The sequence below is a fragment of the Falco naumanni genome, chromosome Z (genome assembly GCF_017639655.2).
Source record: "Falco naumanni isolate bFalNau1 chromosome Z, bFalNau1.pat, whole genome shotgun sequence".
In the NCBI taxonomy this organism is placed as follows: domain Eukaryota; kingdom Metazoa; phylum Chordata; class Aves; order Falconiformes; family Falconidae; genus Falco; species Falco naumanni.
The window spans coordinates 59,636,406-59,658,052 of NC_054080.1; the positions used below are offsets into that span (position 1 = coordinate 59,636,406).

At 38.0% G+C, this 21,647-nt stretch overlaps 1 protein-coding gene across 2 annotated transcripts in view; it reads left to right on the plus strand.

The window, feature by feature from the left end:
• The window catches only part of SV2C (synaptic vesicle glycoprotein 2C), a 90,657-nt gene that overhangs the window by 19,011 nt on the left and 49,999 nt on the right, over nucleotides 1-21,647 (plus strand). For both annotated transcript variants that reach the window (XM_040579914.1, XM_040579915.1), the window contains exons 2-3: nucleotides 3,355-3,535; nucleotides 17,333-17,484. In XM_040579914.1, coding sequence (XP_040435848.1) covers nucleotides 3,355-3,535; nucleotides 17,333-17,484 — 333 coding nt within the window. The remainder of the gene's footprint in view (nucleotides 1-3,354; nucleotides 3,536-17,332; nucleotides 17,485-21,647) is intronic.

The window sequence follows — 21,647 nt, forward strand, 5'->3', positions numbered from 1 at the left end:
GTTTTATATCTACTTTCCAACAGGTGTGTTAAAGCACAAGACGATCATCAATGAGTTCCATAGCCTGAGTCTCTCTGTTGCAAGGGCGTCTGATTTCACTTTCATTATTTTGTTTTCTCCTAGTGAAACATGTACTTACAGACTGATTTCTCAGAAGAGTTTGGCTATCTTTTAGATACTAGGCTATGAATTGCAACAGACAGTGACAAGTAATGAGGTTATGGCAGCACAAGGAGTAAAATACTGTTTAACTGAACCTCAGTGACTGATCATGCATGTATTCCTATCCCATTACCTAAATTGCCTGTAACTAGCGTTTGGATACTGAGAGAGCTCTTGGTCAGCTGCTTTGTAAGGTTAAGCCATTGCCAGGATCATGAAAGATGCTGTGCACACATCAATTTAAAAAATATATAGCCACTTGGTAGCCAAAGTGTGTGCATGGTGTAAAACAATTACACACTTGGGTCCCCTCATCTGAAGAGGATGCAGGCTGTGTTTTGTACATGTATACAATGGGAAAATCATTGAAGTAGGTAGAATTTCTGTTGTGGAAAATAAATACAAGTTGTTAAAACTTGGTAAAAGAACCATAGAAAAGAGTCTTCCTTTTAGCGTGGAGTGAGTTTCTCTCAGCTTCCACTCACCTTTTCTCAGTACCTTTCCACCAAATGACAATTTGAGAATACATGTTACTTTGTGGGGAAAACCAAACACTTATGTTACAGACATCATTAGTAGTCTTCGTATTTTAAAATAAACTTTAATTTCTACAAGTGTGTTTCTAGGGTCGTGCTGGATGTCAAATCAGTGTGTGCCTTGTGCTGTATAAGCTAACTTTTTTAGACACACAAGCGTGCGGTACCAAAAAGAAGAAAAGCAGCCAGTTTTGTTATCAGTGGTAACTGTTCAAAAAGGGAGTACCACTCTGAACGTGACATGCTAGATTAAAATCTATATACCTATATGTACACCCATACAAACATTGTTTTGATGACCAGTGTTTAAAGCTTATGAGAAAAGGGAGGAAGGTCTGACCAACAACAGGATATTTAATTTTTCTGTATATACATTTATGAAAAATGTAATATGTGATTTATGAAAGATGTAAAAATTTGTAGTGTTTTCCTCGTTTTGAACTATTGAACTATTTTTGCTAAGCTCTTTCAACTCATGCTGAGAAGCAAACACCAGCTCTGCTGAATAGAATTTCCAAACTGCTTGTGAGTACTGGTCTACCTGCAGTATGGTACAGAAACCTTGCCCATGGGAGAGATTGTTATGCAGTTGAGCGAATATGCTAAGCTGCCCTCCAAGCTTTGTATCTTTAGGACCAGAAAATGTATGAACTGTGTGCATTCTCAGGAAAATCTCAATTACTGGAATAAAAATTTCTGGTCGGAATGAAGGAGCTATCTGATAAATGTCTATTGCTAAACACCTCTAAATATTCAAAAATAATATTGCAGTGTCTGTGTCCTTCCTGGGCTAAGAGGAAAGAGAACAAAGGTATCTTAGTAATTCAGGATTTACCTGCATTCTCATCAATACCCTTTGATGAAAGACTAAGATCCCAGTAACAGCTAGAAAATGTCCATTGACAAAAGCTGTTTTGAGAAGACATTTAACTGTTGTTCTTAAGGAGCTTGTTGCTCTTGCTTAGGTAAAGAGATAATACTCCTGTACATGAGCAGCAATGGATCTGTCATACTGTCCTGAGGGACTCATGGAGAAGGATGTCAGTCTAGAAATATCTTGTTCTTATTTTATGTTGGCTAAAAAGGCAGCTGCACAAAAGACTGATTTGCTGGTAGTGGTCAAAATGAATGGCAAAGGGTATTGATCAAACAGCATACTCACCTAACCAAAATATAACTCTCTATCTTGCCAATATACATTTAATACAATGTGTGTTCTATCAAATGTTTTAAACTGATGTCTCATAAGGAAGTAGCAGTGGAAACTACTTGAATAAAACAGGATGGGGAACAGGGACATTTTGGATTGCATGGGACTTTGCAGATGTCATCATTTCAGATGTTAACATCTGGAATTCCAAGCTTGGAAATACTGATGAGTGACCTCTACATTAATATGTTAACCAAGCCCAAGTATTTAAGTGGGTTTTTTTTCTTTCCCTTCCAACTACCTTCTATAAGGCAGAGGTGATTCTTTCAGAGGCCAGAATTTTACACAACAGCAATGAAAGCCCAGCAGAGCTGCTGGGGAATTTGTCCGTTCTTGTGGCTGATGGAAAAGAGACACAGGGCAAGGATTACAAGTATTTTAGCTACTTCCAACAACTTTATATTTAATTTGTGATCTTTAGTAGGCATATAAGGTGGTAGCAACTACTAGGTAGATAGAACCCAGTCTGGGAAGTTCAATAAGAAAGTAAGTGGAAAAAGAACTACATGTATCAAATAAAATATAAATGTGGTTGGTTCTATCTAAAGCTTGGGAACTACTTTTCCTTCTGACAGTCTGGCTCAATGTCATGCGCATCTTTGCCAAATGTCCCACAGAAGGTTTGTCCCTGGAAAGGAAATAATGTACAATATAGTAAGATGTGAACTGTCAAGTTGTTAAATATTTCAGCTTATCTTTCTGTGGGAAATTGCTTCATGTTGAAAACATCATTAATGTTAAAAAAAAAAAATCACCTCAGAATAATTTTTCTCTATCTTACTGTAATGTATGTAGCTAAACTGTAATGTATCTGTTCAAAATTCTTTGGAGGGTGGCGGGGTAACAAGAACACAAAACATTCCGGTGCTTTTCTGTATATAGGACAGTGCCTTTTTAAATAAAGCAGTAGGCTGAAGTAGGAGGGAGGAAATCAGGCTGGATAGCTTTCATTCTGTACATCTCAAATAGAAAATGTCTGTTTCATAGTCATCTTCCTTTAGACTTAGCACATCTCACTCCCAGAGTTTAGTCCCCTACAGGACTGCTTATATTCTAGAAATGTTCAATTTGTTTCTGTAAAGGAAGTTACAATTTTTTCAGGGTTTAAGGTGCATGCAGTTTATTACTGAGGAAATAGTGGCATTCCTTCTCCCATTCAGTCTTATTTGCCTGTATTTTAATTGTTTTAGCTAGAGACACTTTATTTAATAATTATATTAGCTTCAGTCTGTCTGGTAACAGTACAAAGCCACAGTAGGAAATCTGTTCTCTCTAGATACATTTGCAAAGATATGCATGTAATTTCTATTCACTTAGAAAGGAGAAATTAATCTCTATACTGTTTGGTTTTGTAAATGCAGAAGATGAACTATTTTTGGTGTGGTCAATTGTGGTCAGTTATGTAGCTCACAAAACAACATCTGTTTTTTTTTTTGTGTATTGCAGGTAGCATAGTGTACCTTGGGATGATGGTGGGGGCATTCTTCTGGGGAGGATTGGCAGACAAGGTGGGAAGGAGACAGTCACTCCTGATATGCATGTCTGTCAATGGATTCTTTGCCTTCCTTTCATCATTTGTCCAGGGCTATGGCTTCTTCCTCTTCTGTCGCTTGTTTTCTGGATTTGGGTAAGCTCCTCTGCTTTTGTTAATTTCCACAATTCTGTGTGTTAATAAAACTTACCTGTTTGCAAAAGTATATTATTTAAGGTAGAAATATTGTCTGTGTCAGGGGCAAGCCAATTAAACAAGGTAGCTGCTACACTCCCAAATAACAACCTGAAGGGAAAGACTAATCATTTCAGTGGAAAGACACAGACTGCAGGTTGTGAGATTGAGGACTTCTTATTTTGCAACAGACTTGTTTTGTGACCTTGATCAACTTGCTTAACTCTTTTATGCTTCAGCTTCTCTATGTATTTGTTGTTATTGAGTCAGCAAAATAATACCCTCCTCATAGGTGTGTAGAGGGATAAAGCTGTGTTAATTAATATTGATAACATACAGCTGTGGCCTGGCTTCAGGGGTGGTGGGTTGGCCGATGTAGATAAGGTGCAGCTGTGACTGTTCTGTTAAGTGGTTGAGAGCCAATGAAGGGAGAGCAGCTGAGGAAGAAGCACAGAAAAGAGTGAGTGTGCCGAGCAGCAGAGGGACTGGTGTGAAGAGTGTGATGGTAAAAAGACCTAGTTGCAGCCAGCTAGTTTGGAGAGTGCTGTGACATAGGTGTACTATAAGATTTTGGTAATACTTGTAAAGTTTCTGATGTCTTTGTGTGCATAATGTAATACCATTGCAGTCAAGACTGTCAAATTTAAAATGGAGTTAAAATGGGGTGCCAGAATGTGTCAAATGCTATTGCTTTCTCTAGAAGACTGGTGTTTGCGGCTCTGTGTTTGTTTTACTTTTCATTTAAATAGCTTCTCTGCTGCTAGAAGATCTTGGTAATGGTTGATAAAGTTTATAGTTTTAAACATATATGAGCAGAGGGTGAGATGCATAAGTAAATTACTATGAGAAAGCTTCTCCCTTTACTGCACCCTTGGATAATCAAGAGCTCTGTTCTACAGAGTGGTTAGTTTAGCACTTCTGGTAATTGTTTAGTTCAGATCAAAACTCCCAACTACAATTCCATTTCAGGCCGCTATCACTCTTTAGGATGCTGAACAGACGGGAGCTGGTGAGAGTGCAGTATGCTGTGTCAAAGCCATGCACATTAAGTCTGCTGCTTGTATGGTTTGTTGGCCGTAATCTATGTAGCCATAGTGCACTAATGCTGTTTTGTGATGTTTGTGGTTTTGGAAATGCCTCAAACTGGTCTCAAGTAGGGAGGGGCTAGATACCCACACCAAAAAGAAATTACCGTAGCCCTAAGTACTGTTAAACTGGTTTAGGAAGGGATATTGATGGGCAAGGGGAGAGAGGAAGGAGATGTAAGTCCTCCTCTTGCTAGAAGTATCTCCTTTGTCTGACACCAGATATGATTTTAAAAGAGATCAAGAGGAAATCACAAGGGTTCTAATTCTTAAAAAAAAAAAACTTAGAAAAACGGAAAAAATATTCCCATCCAACTTCTTTATGTGTTTTTGGTATCATAGATCACCATCAGTTCCAAGTGCTATGTTTTGTGTCTCCATAAAGAAATACTGATCATTTTGCATGACACTTTCACTCTTCCATGATTCTGCCAAAGTGCAGAAGCTTGTTGTATTCCTGTTTAGCCTACCTCTTTCAGGAGGGCAGTACTGGATGCTTGTGCGACAAAAGTTTGTCTTTTGACAAACAGGTTTGTGACACTGCTGGCTTTCACCCAGATCATCCTTCTTTAGACATACAGCAAATACATATTTGTCATGCCTCATGCCAAACTTGCCTGCAGGGTATCCTCCTCACCTGTAGCAGTAGTTTTTCCAGTGATGTGCAGTGCCTGTAGCTTTATGTGTGATAGATGTGTGTCCTAAATTGGGAAGTATATTCTATTGTGTACCCAGCTTATGATTAATGCTCTTTGAAGGAGCAGGTAATTCATGTCTGTATCTTATACCTCTGTGTGCATCCCAACAGAGTCCAAAGCCCTCCTACCTCATCTTTGAGAGCTGCAAGAATAGATCATAGACAATTCGCCACTAAATACTGTATTTTAAATGCCACCCTCCTGCTTCTCCCCCCCCCCCCCAAAAAAAAAAAAAACCCACCAAAAAAACCCAAAAACAAACACCCACCCAAACAACCTAACAACAATCCTAATACAGCATGAGTGGCAGAGTCGTCCTTCATAGCAATTACTGCAAAGAAAGATTCATGGCTGGCTCCCATTTGGTATTTTCTTCAAAGACTGGATTTCTCCCTAGAATAATCTCCATCAGCTGGTATCAGAGTTGTGTGATAAAAGCCATGAGGTTTTCCGGAACTAAATCTGCACTTCATATCCTTGAGATGAAGGAAGGCTCTTCCTTTTTCTGTTCCCACTGTTTGTGGTGATGAAGTTTTTCCACCAGACTTTGCATGTTTGGAGACTTTCTTTTTCATCTGCTCACTTGCTCTCAGAGAAGGCTTCCTTTTCAATTAAGAGCCATATTCAAGATGGTATTTGTGTCACATCCACCTTTCCTCTGTTTTTTGATCCCATTTTGGATATGATCTCATGTTGAGAGCAGCTGTAACAGCAACAGACACGTCATATACCAAGCACTGAGAAAGAAGGGAGAGGCCATAATAGTCCGGCTGCAGAGGCAGCAAAGTAAAATCTTTTCACTTTTAAACAGCTGGGCATGAATATACGTACTGTTAGAGCATACATCTTTCAGTTGCCTGTTTCCAGATACTTTGCATCCGCTGCTGTGGAAGAAGGCAGACTCTTCGGTATTGCTTACTGAAGAACTCCCAGATGTTTGCACCAGCTTTGAAGCCATATCTTCTTGCAGTATGACAGGAAATTTGCTTAAAGGGTTTGAATTACATGTTGAACATTTATTGCATTCTTTACTACATCCTATATCTTGATCAAATGAAAAAGATGTGTTAGTAGAATGGGAATAGAAATTAAATTTAATATCTTCAATTTTATAACCTCTCACCATTTTAGAGGTCCTGTCTTTGGACAGTAGATGTCAGTTTCCCTTCCTTAGTGAAAGACACTAAATATGTATCTCTGTTACCAGGGGAGGAAGCTTTGTTCCATTAATTTTGTGTGAATCAAAGAGCCCAAATATGAAATGGGAATAATTTTAAGCAAAGAACTGAATATTGTAAAGGCAAAATGTTATTGTTATTCAGATTGGAAAAGAGCTTTCTGAAAGTTATCTGGACAATGTCACACAATTAGAAGTCAATAAAATGTTAATAAGTATTCAAAAGATATAAAATAATTTAGATGAATAGAGTTTAAACTGGCCTGTTACCTTCTAGATAATAGAAGAATAGGTTAAAACTCATAAAAATAAAACCAGTATCTGACAGAAGATTTTATTTATTAAAAAAATTGTATATTTATATAACTATATAATTATATATAGGTATATTTTTATATATTTATATAAACATATAATTTATATATAGAATTATTTAAAATATTTACAGAAAATAAATTTTATTTACAAAAAAACACTGACTGCCATCTTGGGAACAATATTTTGCAACTCTTGAAAGTTCATGCCTGCAGGGCTAGTTGCTGGTGTCCATTTGCTAGTGGTCGAAGATTAGCACTGAAGATGATGGAAAAGCCCCATGATAAGTAGCGATTCATTTTGCAGTTTAGTATCTGGGTAAGGAAACCTGATGATGAAGTTGCAGGAGTGCAGAAGCAAGAAGATGGAACAATTTTGTATATTGAGATTCTGAGATTGTCTTGCAGTCAAAATGTGTTTATAGAAGTAAACTACTCAGGGAAAAAAATCCCTTCAAATATTTTTTTTAATCTGAAAAACCTAAAACTAGTAAAAATATTCATGCAAAAAAAGTGATTCTGAGTACAAAACTGTATAGTAATGTTAAGATATTGCTGGATGAAGAGCATTGAGGGATTTGAAAGTCTGAAAGGGGAAATTAAGTTAGTGAAAAGAGAAAAGAAATGTTGGACAGTCTGCAAAACAACATCATAACCGTGATTCTTCTATTGATTAATCCAAAAGCAAAACTCGTAAGAAAATTGAATCCAAAAACCTGATGGAGGTCTAGGAGGGCTTTGGACATGATTTCCTACAAAGCAGAATGACCTAGAGAAAAAACTGAACTGTATTCATCATTAGCCGTTGGGGGCATGTGCCAAGATTTATCATCAAAAAGCACCTTGTTAGATAAGTCTTTGAAATTGTCAAAGGAAGGTTTCTCTAATACCAGAGCATGACTTACAACATCGCTATTAACTTGAATGGATCTGGAGTTGTCACCTATTGAACACTGCCATGGCGAAGTATTAATCTAAGCTAGAAAATTTTATGTAACCTCTATTACAAAAAAATTGTTTTTATTTAATCTAAGCTTAGTTTTCTATTTTTGATACTTTTAGATAATTTTAGATGCAGTTTTTCTAAGTACAAAAATTTAATTTAGAATAAAGTGCATAAAAGTGAATTATACATTTGTATTATCCCAGCAAATTTAATTTTGATTGCTTTGAAATAACCCAGGATGATACAATTTGGGAAAATGTGTCATGCTTTTCCAGCCCAAATGTTACTTCTAAAAGAAATCAAAGTTTTCATGCAATAAAAAACTAGCTGAAATACATATCCTGAGGTGAACTATAGTTTATAAGTTCTTCAGAAAACCTCATGGTTTGCTCCCAGATTAAACTGATTCTTTTTCATGAGGAAAGTAAAAAAAGCTTAATAAATGTATTGTGTTTTACAAACCAGACATTATTGTCCAGACTACAGAGATTTCTTTTAATTTGCCAAGATTTCCAGTTTAGCCAAATTTCTTCTCCAAACCTACAGAAGTATTAAGAAATGCAGTGTACATGTATTAACTTATGTAACTAAAAGCTAGTAAAGAAGCCTTTTCCCTGTCCATTGCCTCTTGTGAATAAGTCTCTCTTGAGTGCCCTATCATATAGTGTTCCTTTTCCAGAATACTTTAGGCTATACTTCATTAAATCTGTGACACACTGTCAGACAGTTTTCTTAACCCTTCTTCAGAAAATATCGTTAAAGCTACCTGCAGTATTCCTTCCACAGTACTGGGATCTACCAAAGAGCGCTGGTGCCTCATCGTTCAGGTCTTTTCTCAAATTCTTCACACTCTTGTGAGGAATCAACAGGTAGCATAAATCCAAAACTGTGGCTGAAGTTTCTTGCAACTAGAAGTTTTGAGGTGATTGCCTGTACAAATATACCCACACTGACTTTTAGCACCGCTTCTGTATGTTATGTGTAATGGCAAGAAGCTCTTGGTGTTGCATGTTCCCCTTCTCTTAATGGCCAAGACAGGAAGGACATGCAAGCAGTCCATATGCATAACAACTGCAAAAGTGTTCAAGCAGAGAAATGGACCATGTGCACCTGCATAATGTCGTGTTGTACTTCTAGTCCTCTAGAGTAGCCTGCACCTTCTTCCAGAGGTCATAAAATCTCCTTTTTTTCCCCCAAGTTCAGCTCTCTGTTCAACCTGGCTGGTCGTCTTCCCTGTCAGCTTGTCTTCCAGCACGTGGGAACGGCCTGCTCCTTATGCCTGTAAGATTTCTTTCTTGAAGAATGTCCAGCTTTCCTGGACCCCTTGGCCCTTCAGAACTGCTTCCCAAGGGACTCTGTCAGCCAGGCTCTTAAACAGGCCAAAGTCAGCCCTCTGGAAGTCCAAGGTAGCCATTCTACTACCTGTCTTGTTACTTCTCCAAGAATTGAAGACTCCATCATCTCACACTTGCTATGCCCAAAACGTCCTCCAACCACCACATCACCCACCAGTGCTTCCCTGTTCACAAACAACAGGTCTATTCAGAAGGCCGCATGTTTGAATCACGTCAGGGTCACCAGTTTGCTGAGATTGAGAGACGGGACGCAGCTTGATGCAAGCAAATGTCACTTTAATTAGCCTAATACCATGATTATATACACACAAGCAATTGTTTCATGTTATTCTGATTGGTCCAAAAACTCGCTTATTCTATAACTGTGTGGCAACTCGCTGAAGATCTCGCGCTAGCTATTTAGCAATTCAGCAACAGTTCAAGACAACAATGTCTGCAGCTCTTGCACCATGTCCTTGAGCAAGCTGACAAACTGACCACCTTATTCCTTGTATAGTCTCAACTTGATACTTAGTCCTTGTTTCTGTACCCTTCAGTAATTTCTCATGTCCCGTATCACCAGGGCTTGTGACCCACAAGCTCGAGCACATTCCTTTCAGCTAACTTGTTTGGATTGTTACTTGTGGTCCTGCTTCCCAGGCCCCCCCCTCCTGCACTAGCTGGACACCTTCCCTTGCTGGCTCCCTCACCAGCTGTGTCAGGAAGTTATTTTCTCTGCTGTGTTGTATTTCCAGCAGACCTCTGGTAAGTTGAAGTCCCCCATGAGAACAAGAGCTAGTGATCTTGAGACTTCTCCCAGCTGTTCATAGAATATTTTGTCTGCCTCTTCACCCTGGTTGGGTGGTCCATAACAGAGCACTATAAAAGCAATGAAAAGAAGAAGCAACAGAAGCAGAAGCAGCAGCAGAAAGTCTGCAAAAGAAAGTGTTCATAAACAATGATTTTGTGTTACCAATACTGGCAGATCTGAAAGCAATTTAGCTGACATTATCTAGCTGACCAAGTACTGCTGGCAAGTTCTTTGCAATTATATACTTGACTTTGACACCAAATTTGACTTGATATTTTTAAATAGTGTTGGGTAAATTTGGGGAATGAATTACATACTTATCAATTCATCTTCCATCAGAGCTGACAGTACTGCAGAGTTCAGTAATCATGTGAATCTTTATCACAGGGACTCTCTTGCTGTTATCAACACACAGGCCACTTGTGCATCTGAAAGACAACTGCTATAGTATACATAGTCCAAAAAGGCACTGGAATTTAAATATGGGTAGAATGCCCAGCAAAGCTTAGTTTATTATATGCTGCAGTTTTGTAGGGCTTTATCCAGCAGCTTTCAAGGAGAACTTGTCAGTCTGGCTGCTCAGTCTCAGATAATTTGCCAGTCTAATGGCAGTTCTGAAATGTCTGAAAACAGCAGAGATGTTCTTCAATGAGACTTGGGGGGGGGGGTGGTGTGTGTAGAGAACTGTTAATAAGAGGGAAGAGCAGGTGCAGTTGGACAGAAGGACAAAGGGTGGTGGGGTGTTTCCAAATCTCAGGAGTGTAGCACTGAATCTGCGTTTTGAGCTCTATCAGTTTTTAACAAATTGCGAGTAACAAGGTGAAAACTTGCAAATGGCACCTCACAGACACTATCTTGATTTTTAGTCTGGATGTTGTCCAAGTTTGAAAGAGAAGATAAGGTATTTCAGAAGAACACCATCTTCTTTGTGCATTTAGTATTCTGTAAGATTTTTTTTCCTAATTATCTCTACTCCTTCTATGCTTTTGCATTTCAAGCCCCTTTGGCTAGTGAATCTGCAAATAAACAAAGGCTTCTATATGAAGCGAGAATTTCCTGAATGCCTTACAGAATTATTTTTACAGCTGTCACACTGTGCAGTTGCCAAAATCTGTTGTGGCAAATCACAGCTCTGAAGGTAGAGCAGCAGACACTTACCATTCTTGTTTGTGACAAAGAAAACACAAATGTACCTTAGCTTATTGTTTGTTTCACTGAATCCTACTCTCCTAGGGTGCACCACAAATCTCCTTTTTGTTTCCCCTTCCTCATAATTTTACAGAGCAAACATGAATAGAGAGTGTACAGAAATAACATTATAAAAGCATAGCTTTCAGTTTGGATGATTTTCTGGGGTCAGAAATTAAACCTTCCTCTGCTGAATTGGGATTAGATCAGTTGCTTATTTCTGTGTTGTCATTTTGCCCTGAATAACTGTTGTTCATTTTGAATCTAAAATAATTTTTAAAATTCATCACAATGTTGAATAAGGAGCTACCCTTCTTTGTGAACAAGTAGAAGAAACAGTACAACTCTTTTTTTGAAGTAACAGAACTGAGTAGATATGACCTACCACCCAAACCACGTCATATGTACACCAAGTGGAAGCTGAACTGTGTAGGAGATGGCTTTCACTAGAGACTAAATGCAACTGCAGGACATAGGTACTAGACATACGGAGACTAGTGGAGGACTCTGTGTTACACGTCTGTATGTGAGCAAAGGCAGATAGAAAGGACTAAGCCAACCAAAAAAATGTAGCTAGAAAGGTATTAAAACCATAATCCTGAAAAAAAACCACAAAACCAGCATAAGAAGTAAGAGTAAAATAAGAATTCGGGGTCAGAATGTTTATGTTCTGTATAACCAAGATGACATCAAATAACATGTTTAATCATTAATGTTTTCTCCTAACAGAAGGAACCCATAAGGTTCCCAAACTGGCTCATCTTTTGCATCAAAAAGGATAACAATATGCTGATTAATTGGTATTTCTTTCCAATTGAATTACTTGTTTCTGAGAAAATACAAAAGAATTATGCATTTTGCTTTTGCTCTGCCTACATCTGATGGGTTTTACTACTGAAGATGAAAAATAACTGGAAAAGATCATGACTGACATTTGTATTTATTTTGACTACCATTTATGCTGTTCTCTCCATGTATGGAGCAATATGTGCAGCAGAAAAAGGCTTCTGCTGTTTATTGTGTTGTTATTGCATCTATTCCTACATATTTATTTAAAAAGACAAAGCTGAAGGAATGCATCCTGTTGTTTCAGGTGCAAAGACTGATCCTTACAGAGTGAAAGAGTTTATTTTATGGTCTTGAACCAAGCTCAACAAAGTTTTGCCTCCTGCTACTAGTAGACTGTGCCTCATAACAGAATCTGTTATTCTGGAGGCAGCTGTCCCTCACAATCATCAACCAAAAGGTTTAGAGCAATGGTTTTAAATTTTTTTACAGATTCCACACAATTTTCTGGTGGAGGTATAAAAATCCTGTATAGTTAATTTGTACATACAATATATTTGCACCTTGTAGATACTTTTTGTGACCCTTTAGGAAGTTATGCATGGACTCCTCTCCCTGATTTATGGATAACAGATTTATGTCCACTGCCTTGGCTATGATGACTGAAGAAATAACACACATGAATAATGAATAAGATGTAAAAACTTCAGTTTGCTGGAATCCTTTGTATTTAAAAACCTTCCCGTCTTTTAGAATAAACATTCTTCTCAAGTCAGTATGGCTTTCACAGGCTTTTCATCTGCATGTGCAGACATGTGAAGACAAAAATGTAGTTTCATGTATCAAATTCTTTTCTACAAGTGAGAACGAGCCATATAATTTATAAACTCAGTAAGACCAAACATCCCACTGTATCAAGCCAGTTAATTGCCAGAAGCAGACTTAATACTGTAGTATGTGTCCTGTGGGAAAATAGTGTTTGCATTTCCCATAAAACAAAACATGAGGTCTTCCTACTTCAAAATCAGTGGCAACTCTGCCTTTGAATTTATTTGGAATTCCCTCCTGAGCATGCTGCTATCCTTCCACACAGTGCTGGTAGGATACCAGAGAGGCAGTATGCTTCCAAACTTGTAGTACAAAACCACCGAGTATCAAATTCTGTTCCTTCCACATAAATACGGAAGTGCTTATCTGGAGCCACTGAATTACTAAGCACTTATATGAGTGTAAGTGAAGGTTATTGCACATAGCTGCTGAAGTGTTTGAAAGAACCTCTCACAAGAGAGTGATGGAAGAAGTCAGAGTTGCACTGATCCCTTGCCCAAGTCTTTGAGAGTTAGTTTATACTTCTGCTAGCAATGTTTAGTATACCAGATACCACGTCCGTTCTATAATAGTAAATGGCTGTGGTACCTATCAAACATTAAAATTTCCACAAGTCAGACAAATTTGTTTCTTAAAAGTGTTCTCTAGGTCCACACAGTTTTAAAGGAGTTTCCTCGTTGTTGCTTGGTGTGGTAACAGATGTAGCTTTTCCTGTTCTCCCTTTCTGCTGTCACTTGTTCTGCATTTGGGAGCAAGTTTTAAGGAGCAGAGGCATGGGTACTGCCACCCTGTGATTGTCCAGCCTAAGAGCAAAAGAACAGTCTTCTGCAGCAGGGTGCTTCCTCTCCATCTCCCTTCACTCTCCTCCAATTCATCTGTTGATCAGCCTCTCTAAGATTTTCATAATAATTTTTTAGTAATTGTAATAGCTTTGTGACACAGGCAGAGCTTTTTAGATACCACTATCCTAAAAACTTCTAGCAGTATCACTCTGCACTTACATGAGGCCAGAAGGAAGAATTTAACTAGCTGAGAAGTAAGTTTTCCATTCACATGTTTAAGGTGCGAAGAAGTGCACAACACACTCTACTACACAGCTGCTGTGAATCGGAGACCTACAAGTCTAAATAACATCTGTTTTTTCTGTTAGGAAAATACATCCTTTATTTCTCCTTTAGGTAGTTAGACAACTTTAACTTCACTGTTTAATCAATACGAACATAGTATCTGGACTTTTACATTTTTCTTAGCCTGATGGTGTACTCACTGGAAACGGCAACTTAATCACATCAGATGGAGCAGAAAAACTGGGTTTTTTTCAAAGCTAATTTTTTTCCTGTTTATTTGCATATCCTAAATAAATTTTTGGTTTACTGGCTCCAGAATCCCTCTTACATGTCTAAAAGGTCTATTTGTTAGAAAAGTTGCCCTTTTAAATTGATCAGTACAAGATGTTGTTTAACGTCACCCAGCAACTAAGTACCATGCAGCCATTGAATCACTCCCCCCCTCCCTGATGGGATGGGGAGCAAAATTGGAAAATGGTAACACCTGTGGGTTGAGATAAGAACAGTTCAATAACTGAAATAAAGGAAAATGTAATAATAATAACAACAACAGTAATAGTAATAGCAACAGCAATAGTAATAGCAATGGAAAGGAAGATAACAAGAAAAGAAAGAGAAATAAAACTTTGGGGAAAAAAAAAAACAAACTACCAGAAGAAGTGATGCACATCAACAGCTGCTCACCACCCTCTGACTGATGCCCATCTAGTCCCCGAGCAGAATCCTGCTAACTTCCTCCAGTTTATATACTAAGCGTGACATCATACGGTATGGAATATCCCTTTGGCTAATTTGGGTCAGCTGCCCTGCCTGTGTCCCCTCCCAATTTCTTATGCCCCTCCAGCCCTCTCACTGGCAGAGCATGAGAGGCTGAATTTGGTGTAAACACTACTTAGCAACAACTAAGAATATCAGTGTGCTATCAGCGCTATTTTCATACTAAATCCAAAACACAGCACTGTAGCTGCTACTAGGAAGAAAATTAACTCTGTCCCACTTGAAACCAGGACAATGGACTGCTGCTTCTGTACCCTTGGAGGACGTTTAGGACATAGCATATGAGTCAACCCACCTGGGTCATTTTTAAAAAGTAGAGCAGCATCAATCTCCCATCGTCCATAGTACAGTTGGTTCATGCTGCCAGGTAGGAAATGCCTTTTTTGGTGCCTTTGGTCTGGATCTCTGTACACTTTATGACATTAAGATAGGGTATGTTCTTTCTGCTTGAGGCATCCACCCATCATTCCACAAACATTTGTACGACCTATGGATTTAATCCACCCATTGAAAACTCTCCATATGTCCTACTTCATTGTAACTGCAGCCTAGGAGATTTAAGGGAGATTTCAAGAAGATTATGCAATGAGTCTTCAATTTCTTAAGCATAAGAACTTGCCTGAAAGGGACCTTTTATAGAGAATGTTTTGAAGCACTTTGCAACAAAAAAAATATTTGAAATAGGAAAAAAGTGTTAAATGTGATTTATTATCAATTGTGCTATATAGCACAGATGGTTTCAGGCTGTAATTACTACCATAATACCTGAATGATAAAATAAAGAGAAGATTCCGTACTTCATTAAAAAAGTGTACGAAATTAAGAAACCTGTAAATTTAGAAAAACAGATTGGATAATAGAACAGAAATGTTAACAAATATATATTTACTACTGCTCTCTATACTTTTCCTAATAAGCAGAAGCAGTCATGGTAAAAAGCACCGACTTACCAAGAATTATGCTCTTTAGGTAGGGTGTTATTACATGGATGATACTGTCCTACATGCCATGAACAATCTGTTCATTTAAGTCTTCTTGAAAGTGGTCACCTCATCAGCACTTTCCAGCTTAGGTAGGAAAGAGGAGGACCTTGTTTCTGGTTCTGTCAGTGAATATCAACATTAGAAAAAGAACTCTTAACTAGATCCCCGAGTACTGTATCTGGGCAATATTGTGGGAGTGTAGTTCAAAGCTGTGCCTGAGCCCTGGAGGGTAGGAAGTCATAGCTGTAATCCCCTTGTACTTTGGGAACTGGAGGGCTCCAAATCCGTATCACCACTGAGGCAGCAGGGCTTTCCCATCACAGCAAAACAAGTTGTGATTCCACCCTTAGCCATGCCCCTTCCACTCTTCCTCACGCTGGGCTTCCCGGAGCACCTCTGAAGACAATGTCTCCTGTCGCCTGTGACAGGGCAGCTCACTAGTTGAAGGCTTTTAATGTTTTCACCCATGAGAATAAAGGAGATACAGCTGTATATCTAACAAAAATTCATGGAGGTATAAACCTTTGCAGCACTGGCAGTGAGTGTAAGAAGTAGTGGGCTCCGCTATGGAAAACATTCATGGTAAAGCCTAGAGCTGACCAGCAAGTACTTCATGATGGTCTGTCTAGAAGGAGGTGGCAAAACAGCAGACCCCTAAACAAGTGTAACACCTCAATCCAGTATTTCATTGCTGTACCAAAAGACATCTTAAAATAAACTGTATTGCTATGGCACTGAATTTAAGAGTGAAATACAATTTCTTTATTCATGTTTTCCTTGTAATATTTGTTTTAATCTGTTTGCTCCCAGTTTGGCAGCTCCCAGATGACAGCATTTGCCTTTAAAATTCAGATAAAAATTCAAACCATGCAAGATACTGCTTGAAAGTATGTAATCTGGTATGTGAGAATATCTCTTCAAGCTTCACAGGTATTTTCTTCAGCAGGAAAAATAAAATCTACAAGGACTTGTCCTGCTGTAGAACATTTGACAGCCTGCATTGGTAGTGAAGAGGTAAAGACAGTAGAAGATGATCCAGAAGCTGGTTCTGAAAAGTGCTGAAAATTACATGTACTTTGAGCTGCTCTAATTAGCTGCTCTAATGTAAAACCCGTTTGAACTCTTCTTTTTGTCCAGCTAACTTCAGATAATGTTTATTTTTACCATGTGAAAAATAGAATATTATATGAATGTGTAGGTGTTTCATAAAAAACTTAAGTAAAAAGCCAGCATGGGTTTAGCATATCATGTAGTGCAACTGAATAAAACATCTTTTTAAATACGTGTGAAATAAAATGTATTAGTAACATAGCTGGCATTTAGTTACTTCTTGATTACCTAAAGCATTGGAGGTATGACTTAGAGAAATAGCTGTTATTTTGTGAGAAAATTATTAATATTTTCAGTTAAAAGCAATGTATTTTGACACTTGACAATAGACTGCCATGATTTAAGGATTTTTGTGATGGTGAAAATCAGTGCTTTGCGCTGGTTTCTGTTCCAGCAGCTGGCACATTGACAATCCCCTTGAAACACTGAACACAATGACTTGTACACAGTTTTCAAGGGAATACTTGACAAATACTGCATCCAAACTGGTGAAAACTTCCTCAGGAGTCCCCCAATATGTGGTGCAATTTGAGAAAAGACACTCTTGCCAGAAAACTACTGTAGTTTGGATTTTCAATGACTACAGCTATGAGCTTGTTCAAACTTCAACTAGCTGTTACTTTCACTTAATCCATTATCTGTATCTCCTTTTAGGATTGGTGGAGCTGTGCCAACAGTATTCTCCTACTTTTCGGAAGTGCTTGCACGGGAGAAACGAGGTGAACACCTGAGCTGGCTCTGTATGTTTTGGATGATTGGTGGCATCTATGCCTCTGCAATGGCTTGGGCAATAATTCCTCATTATGGTAAGAAAAACATCTGCTTGTGATTTGCAGCTCTTCTAGTATGAAGGTATACTCTTGAAGTATCGTTTGAAGAGTGGGCTTCATGTCTGTTCTCAAAATACTAACTCTGCTGTTAAGAAAAATTGATTCCTTTTTGTGGAAAGAATGAGAATAGGTTGCAAAACAAACAAAACCCAACATAGTAAAAAGTTCAAAAATTAGCCAATGCCAATGTTTAGTCAGTTTCCTTAAATTACTGAAAACCTGGACACATGAAAATGTAATTGGTGTTATTGTTGCATCTGGAGAAAATAGGTGACGTGGAGACTTGCCTCAGAGGAAATAAATTTTAAATTGCTGGTTGTCAAATTTGTGCTCGCTTTGTTTGTTTGGTAAAAGATAAAATGTCAATCATCCATTCCTGAGAAACAGTACTATCTTAATGTTTGCAGGGCTAGTTCTGAATATAAAGCTGTGCTGAATGTTTCATTCTGAGTAGATCTTTTTAGTGGTGTAGAAATAGAGAAATTGAACCGACTGCTTTTAAATGTTGTAGGTGTGGATGGGGGCAGATAAGACAGAAAGTTTGCAATGGCTGAAGTTACACACGCGTGCAATGTAAACCACTTTGTGAAGGAGCTCTTTACTGCTCTGCCATGGTTAAACTTATGCGAAGGTACAGATAAAATTCTTAGTCTCTTGGGCTTGCCTTTTAGAAGAGTTAAGTGCTCACAGGTCTCCAGAGTTGCTAAGGCTGTTCAGGGGTTCTTAAAAATCAGCCTCTGCAAGCACTTCTCCCTGGCACTCCTCAAGAGCAGTAAAGCCGCCTTGTGAGTTAGCTGGCATCCACAGCAGCTCTCTTCGGCCAAACAGTGAAATTTATTGCGGTTGGATTGTGAAACAGAGGACGACTTCATAAGGTTTACCCAAAGTGATTGGAACATTCAGCTAGTGTTAATGTCCAGAAATAAATTATAATCATGCAGACTAATCAAATATCTAGACTATTGCATTAAAATTAATTTTAGAGTCCACTACACACAACCTGAATCTATATCTTCAGTCCTGCCTTTTGGCTTTGATTTACTGGAATCAAAGAGAGGAATTTTTGCTGACAAGGCACAACAGGGAAAATTTATTTTTTTTCCAATTAGTAAATTGCTCTGGATGCCAAGTACTTTTTGCTTTCCTACGGATTTTTATTATCTTTATCTTTCAGTGGAAAATGCAAACATTATGACAGACTGATTTACATAGGTTGTCTAATTTCACTGTAGATTTTATAAATGACTCAATAACCTTTACTGAGGTGCTTTTAAAACATCACATGACAGTATACGTCAGTGAATAATAATGTACTTCCATATACCAAAGCAGTGGCACTAGAGGGAAAAATTTCTTCTTTCTTTAGTAGTGGAAGAATATCAGCAACTAAAAGCCATGCTGCACTGTTTCTTTTTGTGTGTGTATCTTTTTGCAAAAATATTTATGAAATCTTAAGACAAAAGAATGTACAAACCAATTTTAAAAGACAGTATTCTTCAATGTTAGCCCTGTAAATCACTGTCCTTGTGGTATATTAAGGAAAGTTGTAATAGCCAAAAAGAGGGCTAACAAGAAAGCTATGAACAACAGAAACAATCCTTTTGCATAGGATAAGAAGTGCGTTTACACATTGTTTTAGCAAAATTAAACAGAATATATTTATGGGTTTTGATGAGGTCTTAAAATTGTCTTCACTTTATATCAGAGATTTTTGTTATGTTGTGAAGTTTAAGACCTGTATCTTAGTTCCTAGTTACAAACATGGAATCACGCCAGCTCAAGCTCAGTAGCAAACTGCTTTGTTGCCATGCTGCTGTGCCGAGCTCTCCAGGCATTGCCAAAGGCTCCCAGGGCAAACCCTGCTCCAGCACTCGGGGGAGCCTGGGCACAGGTTGCTGTACGCTCCTGCAAACGCTCCAAGTCGGGCAAATACCAGCACAGATCTGTGCACCATTTGTGTCGCGTGTGTTCAGGAGGAGGCTCTTGTGATGGTGTTTCCTCTGTCACAATTTCTACATGGCTTCCATGGAATTACTCGGCCAGAGTCAAGCAAAGATACAGATTTTTCTCCAAATCACTTCTCCACTGACAAGGAAGCAAAACATATTTATAAACAAAGCAGACCCCACCCACTTCTAAGCCCCGTTTATGTTGTGCATAGGGATTTCTGGGCTCTCTGTTTCCCACATGATGAGTAGACTGAGTTGATTTTTCCTAGCTGAGCTTGGAAGTCACTCAACAACAGTGAATGAAGTTGCATCTGTTGAAAAGCAATAAACTACCATTAAGCATAATGGAATTATTCTTGATAGAAAAATACCAGGGCAACAAAGTAGAATAGTTTCATAGATATTTTTTTTCCCCTCCTTCTTTTACAAATGTATTCCTTTCATTTGTACTGCCTCTTACATAAGCCACTTCTAAAAGCCCTAGATTCACAGCTGGTATACATTATCTAGCCCAAGGCAGCAGTGAAACTATCTATGCAAGTTTACCAGTTGTACAATTAGCTCTGTCTTTCTGTGAGAAAATAAAGATTATGTTCTCTATATGTAACAGGTTTTGTTTCTGTTCAAGCAGCACAGGGAGGTTATGAAACCTGAGTAATGCTCTGAAACACAAAATAAAGGGAAGTTAACAGTTGCCTTGGTATCAGCATGCTATTAAGAGAGGAATCAGCATGATGTAGTGCTGCAGTGAACACATATGGAAAAGCTAGTGTCTGGAAGACAAGCATCTCTGTCTCAAGGCTTCTTGAATTCTACAGCTGTTGGCTTTTTAAAAATTGAAAATGGTTGTTGACTTGTTCAGGGTTTCTGAAAGAGGAGTTCAGGTCACGGAGAAACTATTAGAAGAAACATCTGCAGAGAAATGCTTCTAATTGCTGCCAACTAACAAAGTCCCAGATTAGGGTGCTACAAAGAAATTCTTTTACGCAATTTATACTTAGATTAGGCTAGATAGGAAGGTTAGTTACCATTCTATAAATCATTTTGCAAATGCAACTTTAAATTTAACATCATGTTTCAAGGTAGATTAGTTCAAAGACTGTCAAATGCAACAAATGGGCATTACAATAATCTTTAAAAGGTTCGCTTTTCAAATAACAAAGAATCTTAAGAGTGAGAAACTACATTTCAGTTTAAAATCCAGATAGTGATATATTGGCATTTTGTTACATCAAGTTTATGTGTTAGCCTGAGGGTAGGAATCAAAAAGAACTATGAGAGTCATTCTAGCCATTTTACCTGCTTAATTTAAAAAAAAAGTTATTAAATTATCAGTTCCATAAAAAAAAAAAGTTTCCTGCCATAAACATGTATTATTTTAAAAATCAGTCTTGATTTTTATTGTACCATATCTCCAAAGTAAACATCAGAGGAACCTGGAGAAAATCTCACTGTATTTAACCTATGAGTTTTAATATTACATTTAGTTTTATGTTTTGCATACATGATGTATACAAGGGGTTTTTGGCTTCATAAACTACAGAAAAACCTTTAGAAATTCAAAACATTCCCTAGAGTATTTTGCTTAGTGAGAAACAAATTTTGACCTCATTTGTGAATTTTACACCTCAACAAGAAGGGGAATATATGGCTGAAAAGAAATCAGATTGCAAGGTGGAGAACAGGATGATGCAGGTGTCCAGGCTGCTACAGCATAAGCTGCACTTGAAATACGAAGCTTTCCCCATGCTCTAACCCTCTATTTCTGGTATTTATCAGGAGAGAGAGGAGACAACCATGTCAAACAGCTTTAGTGAACAAATCTCCATGGTATGATCAGAGGCAGAGACAGTACTTCCATATATATCCACCAAATTGCAATTAAATTAGGCTAGATTGTTCACAAAAAGACTAGAAAATTAATAATACAGAATCAAGGGAATGGGAAACATACTACTTTCTAATACACTCAATACAAAAAACAGATTTAAATTTTTAGTCTAACACTTTATTCAGACCAGTGTAATCACATTGCATATCAGATCTTCATTTAACTATTAATTTTTTGTCAGTAGAGTCTTTTTTCCACTTAATCGAGGACCAGGTACTTATGTGTTCATGAGAGAGGTATTTAGCACCATTCAGGGAATACAAATTTGGAGGAGAAGTAAGTGGCGTAAGAAAACTAAG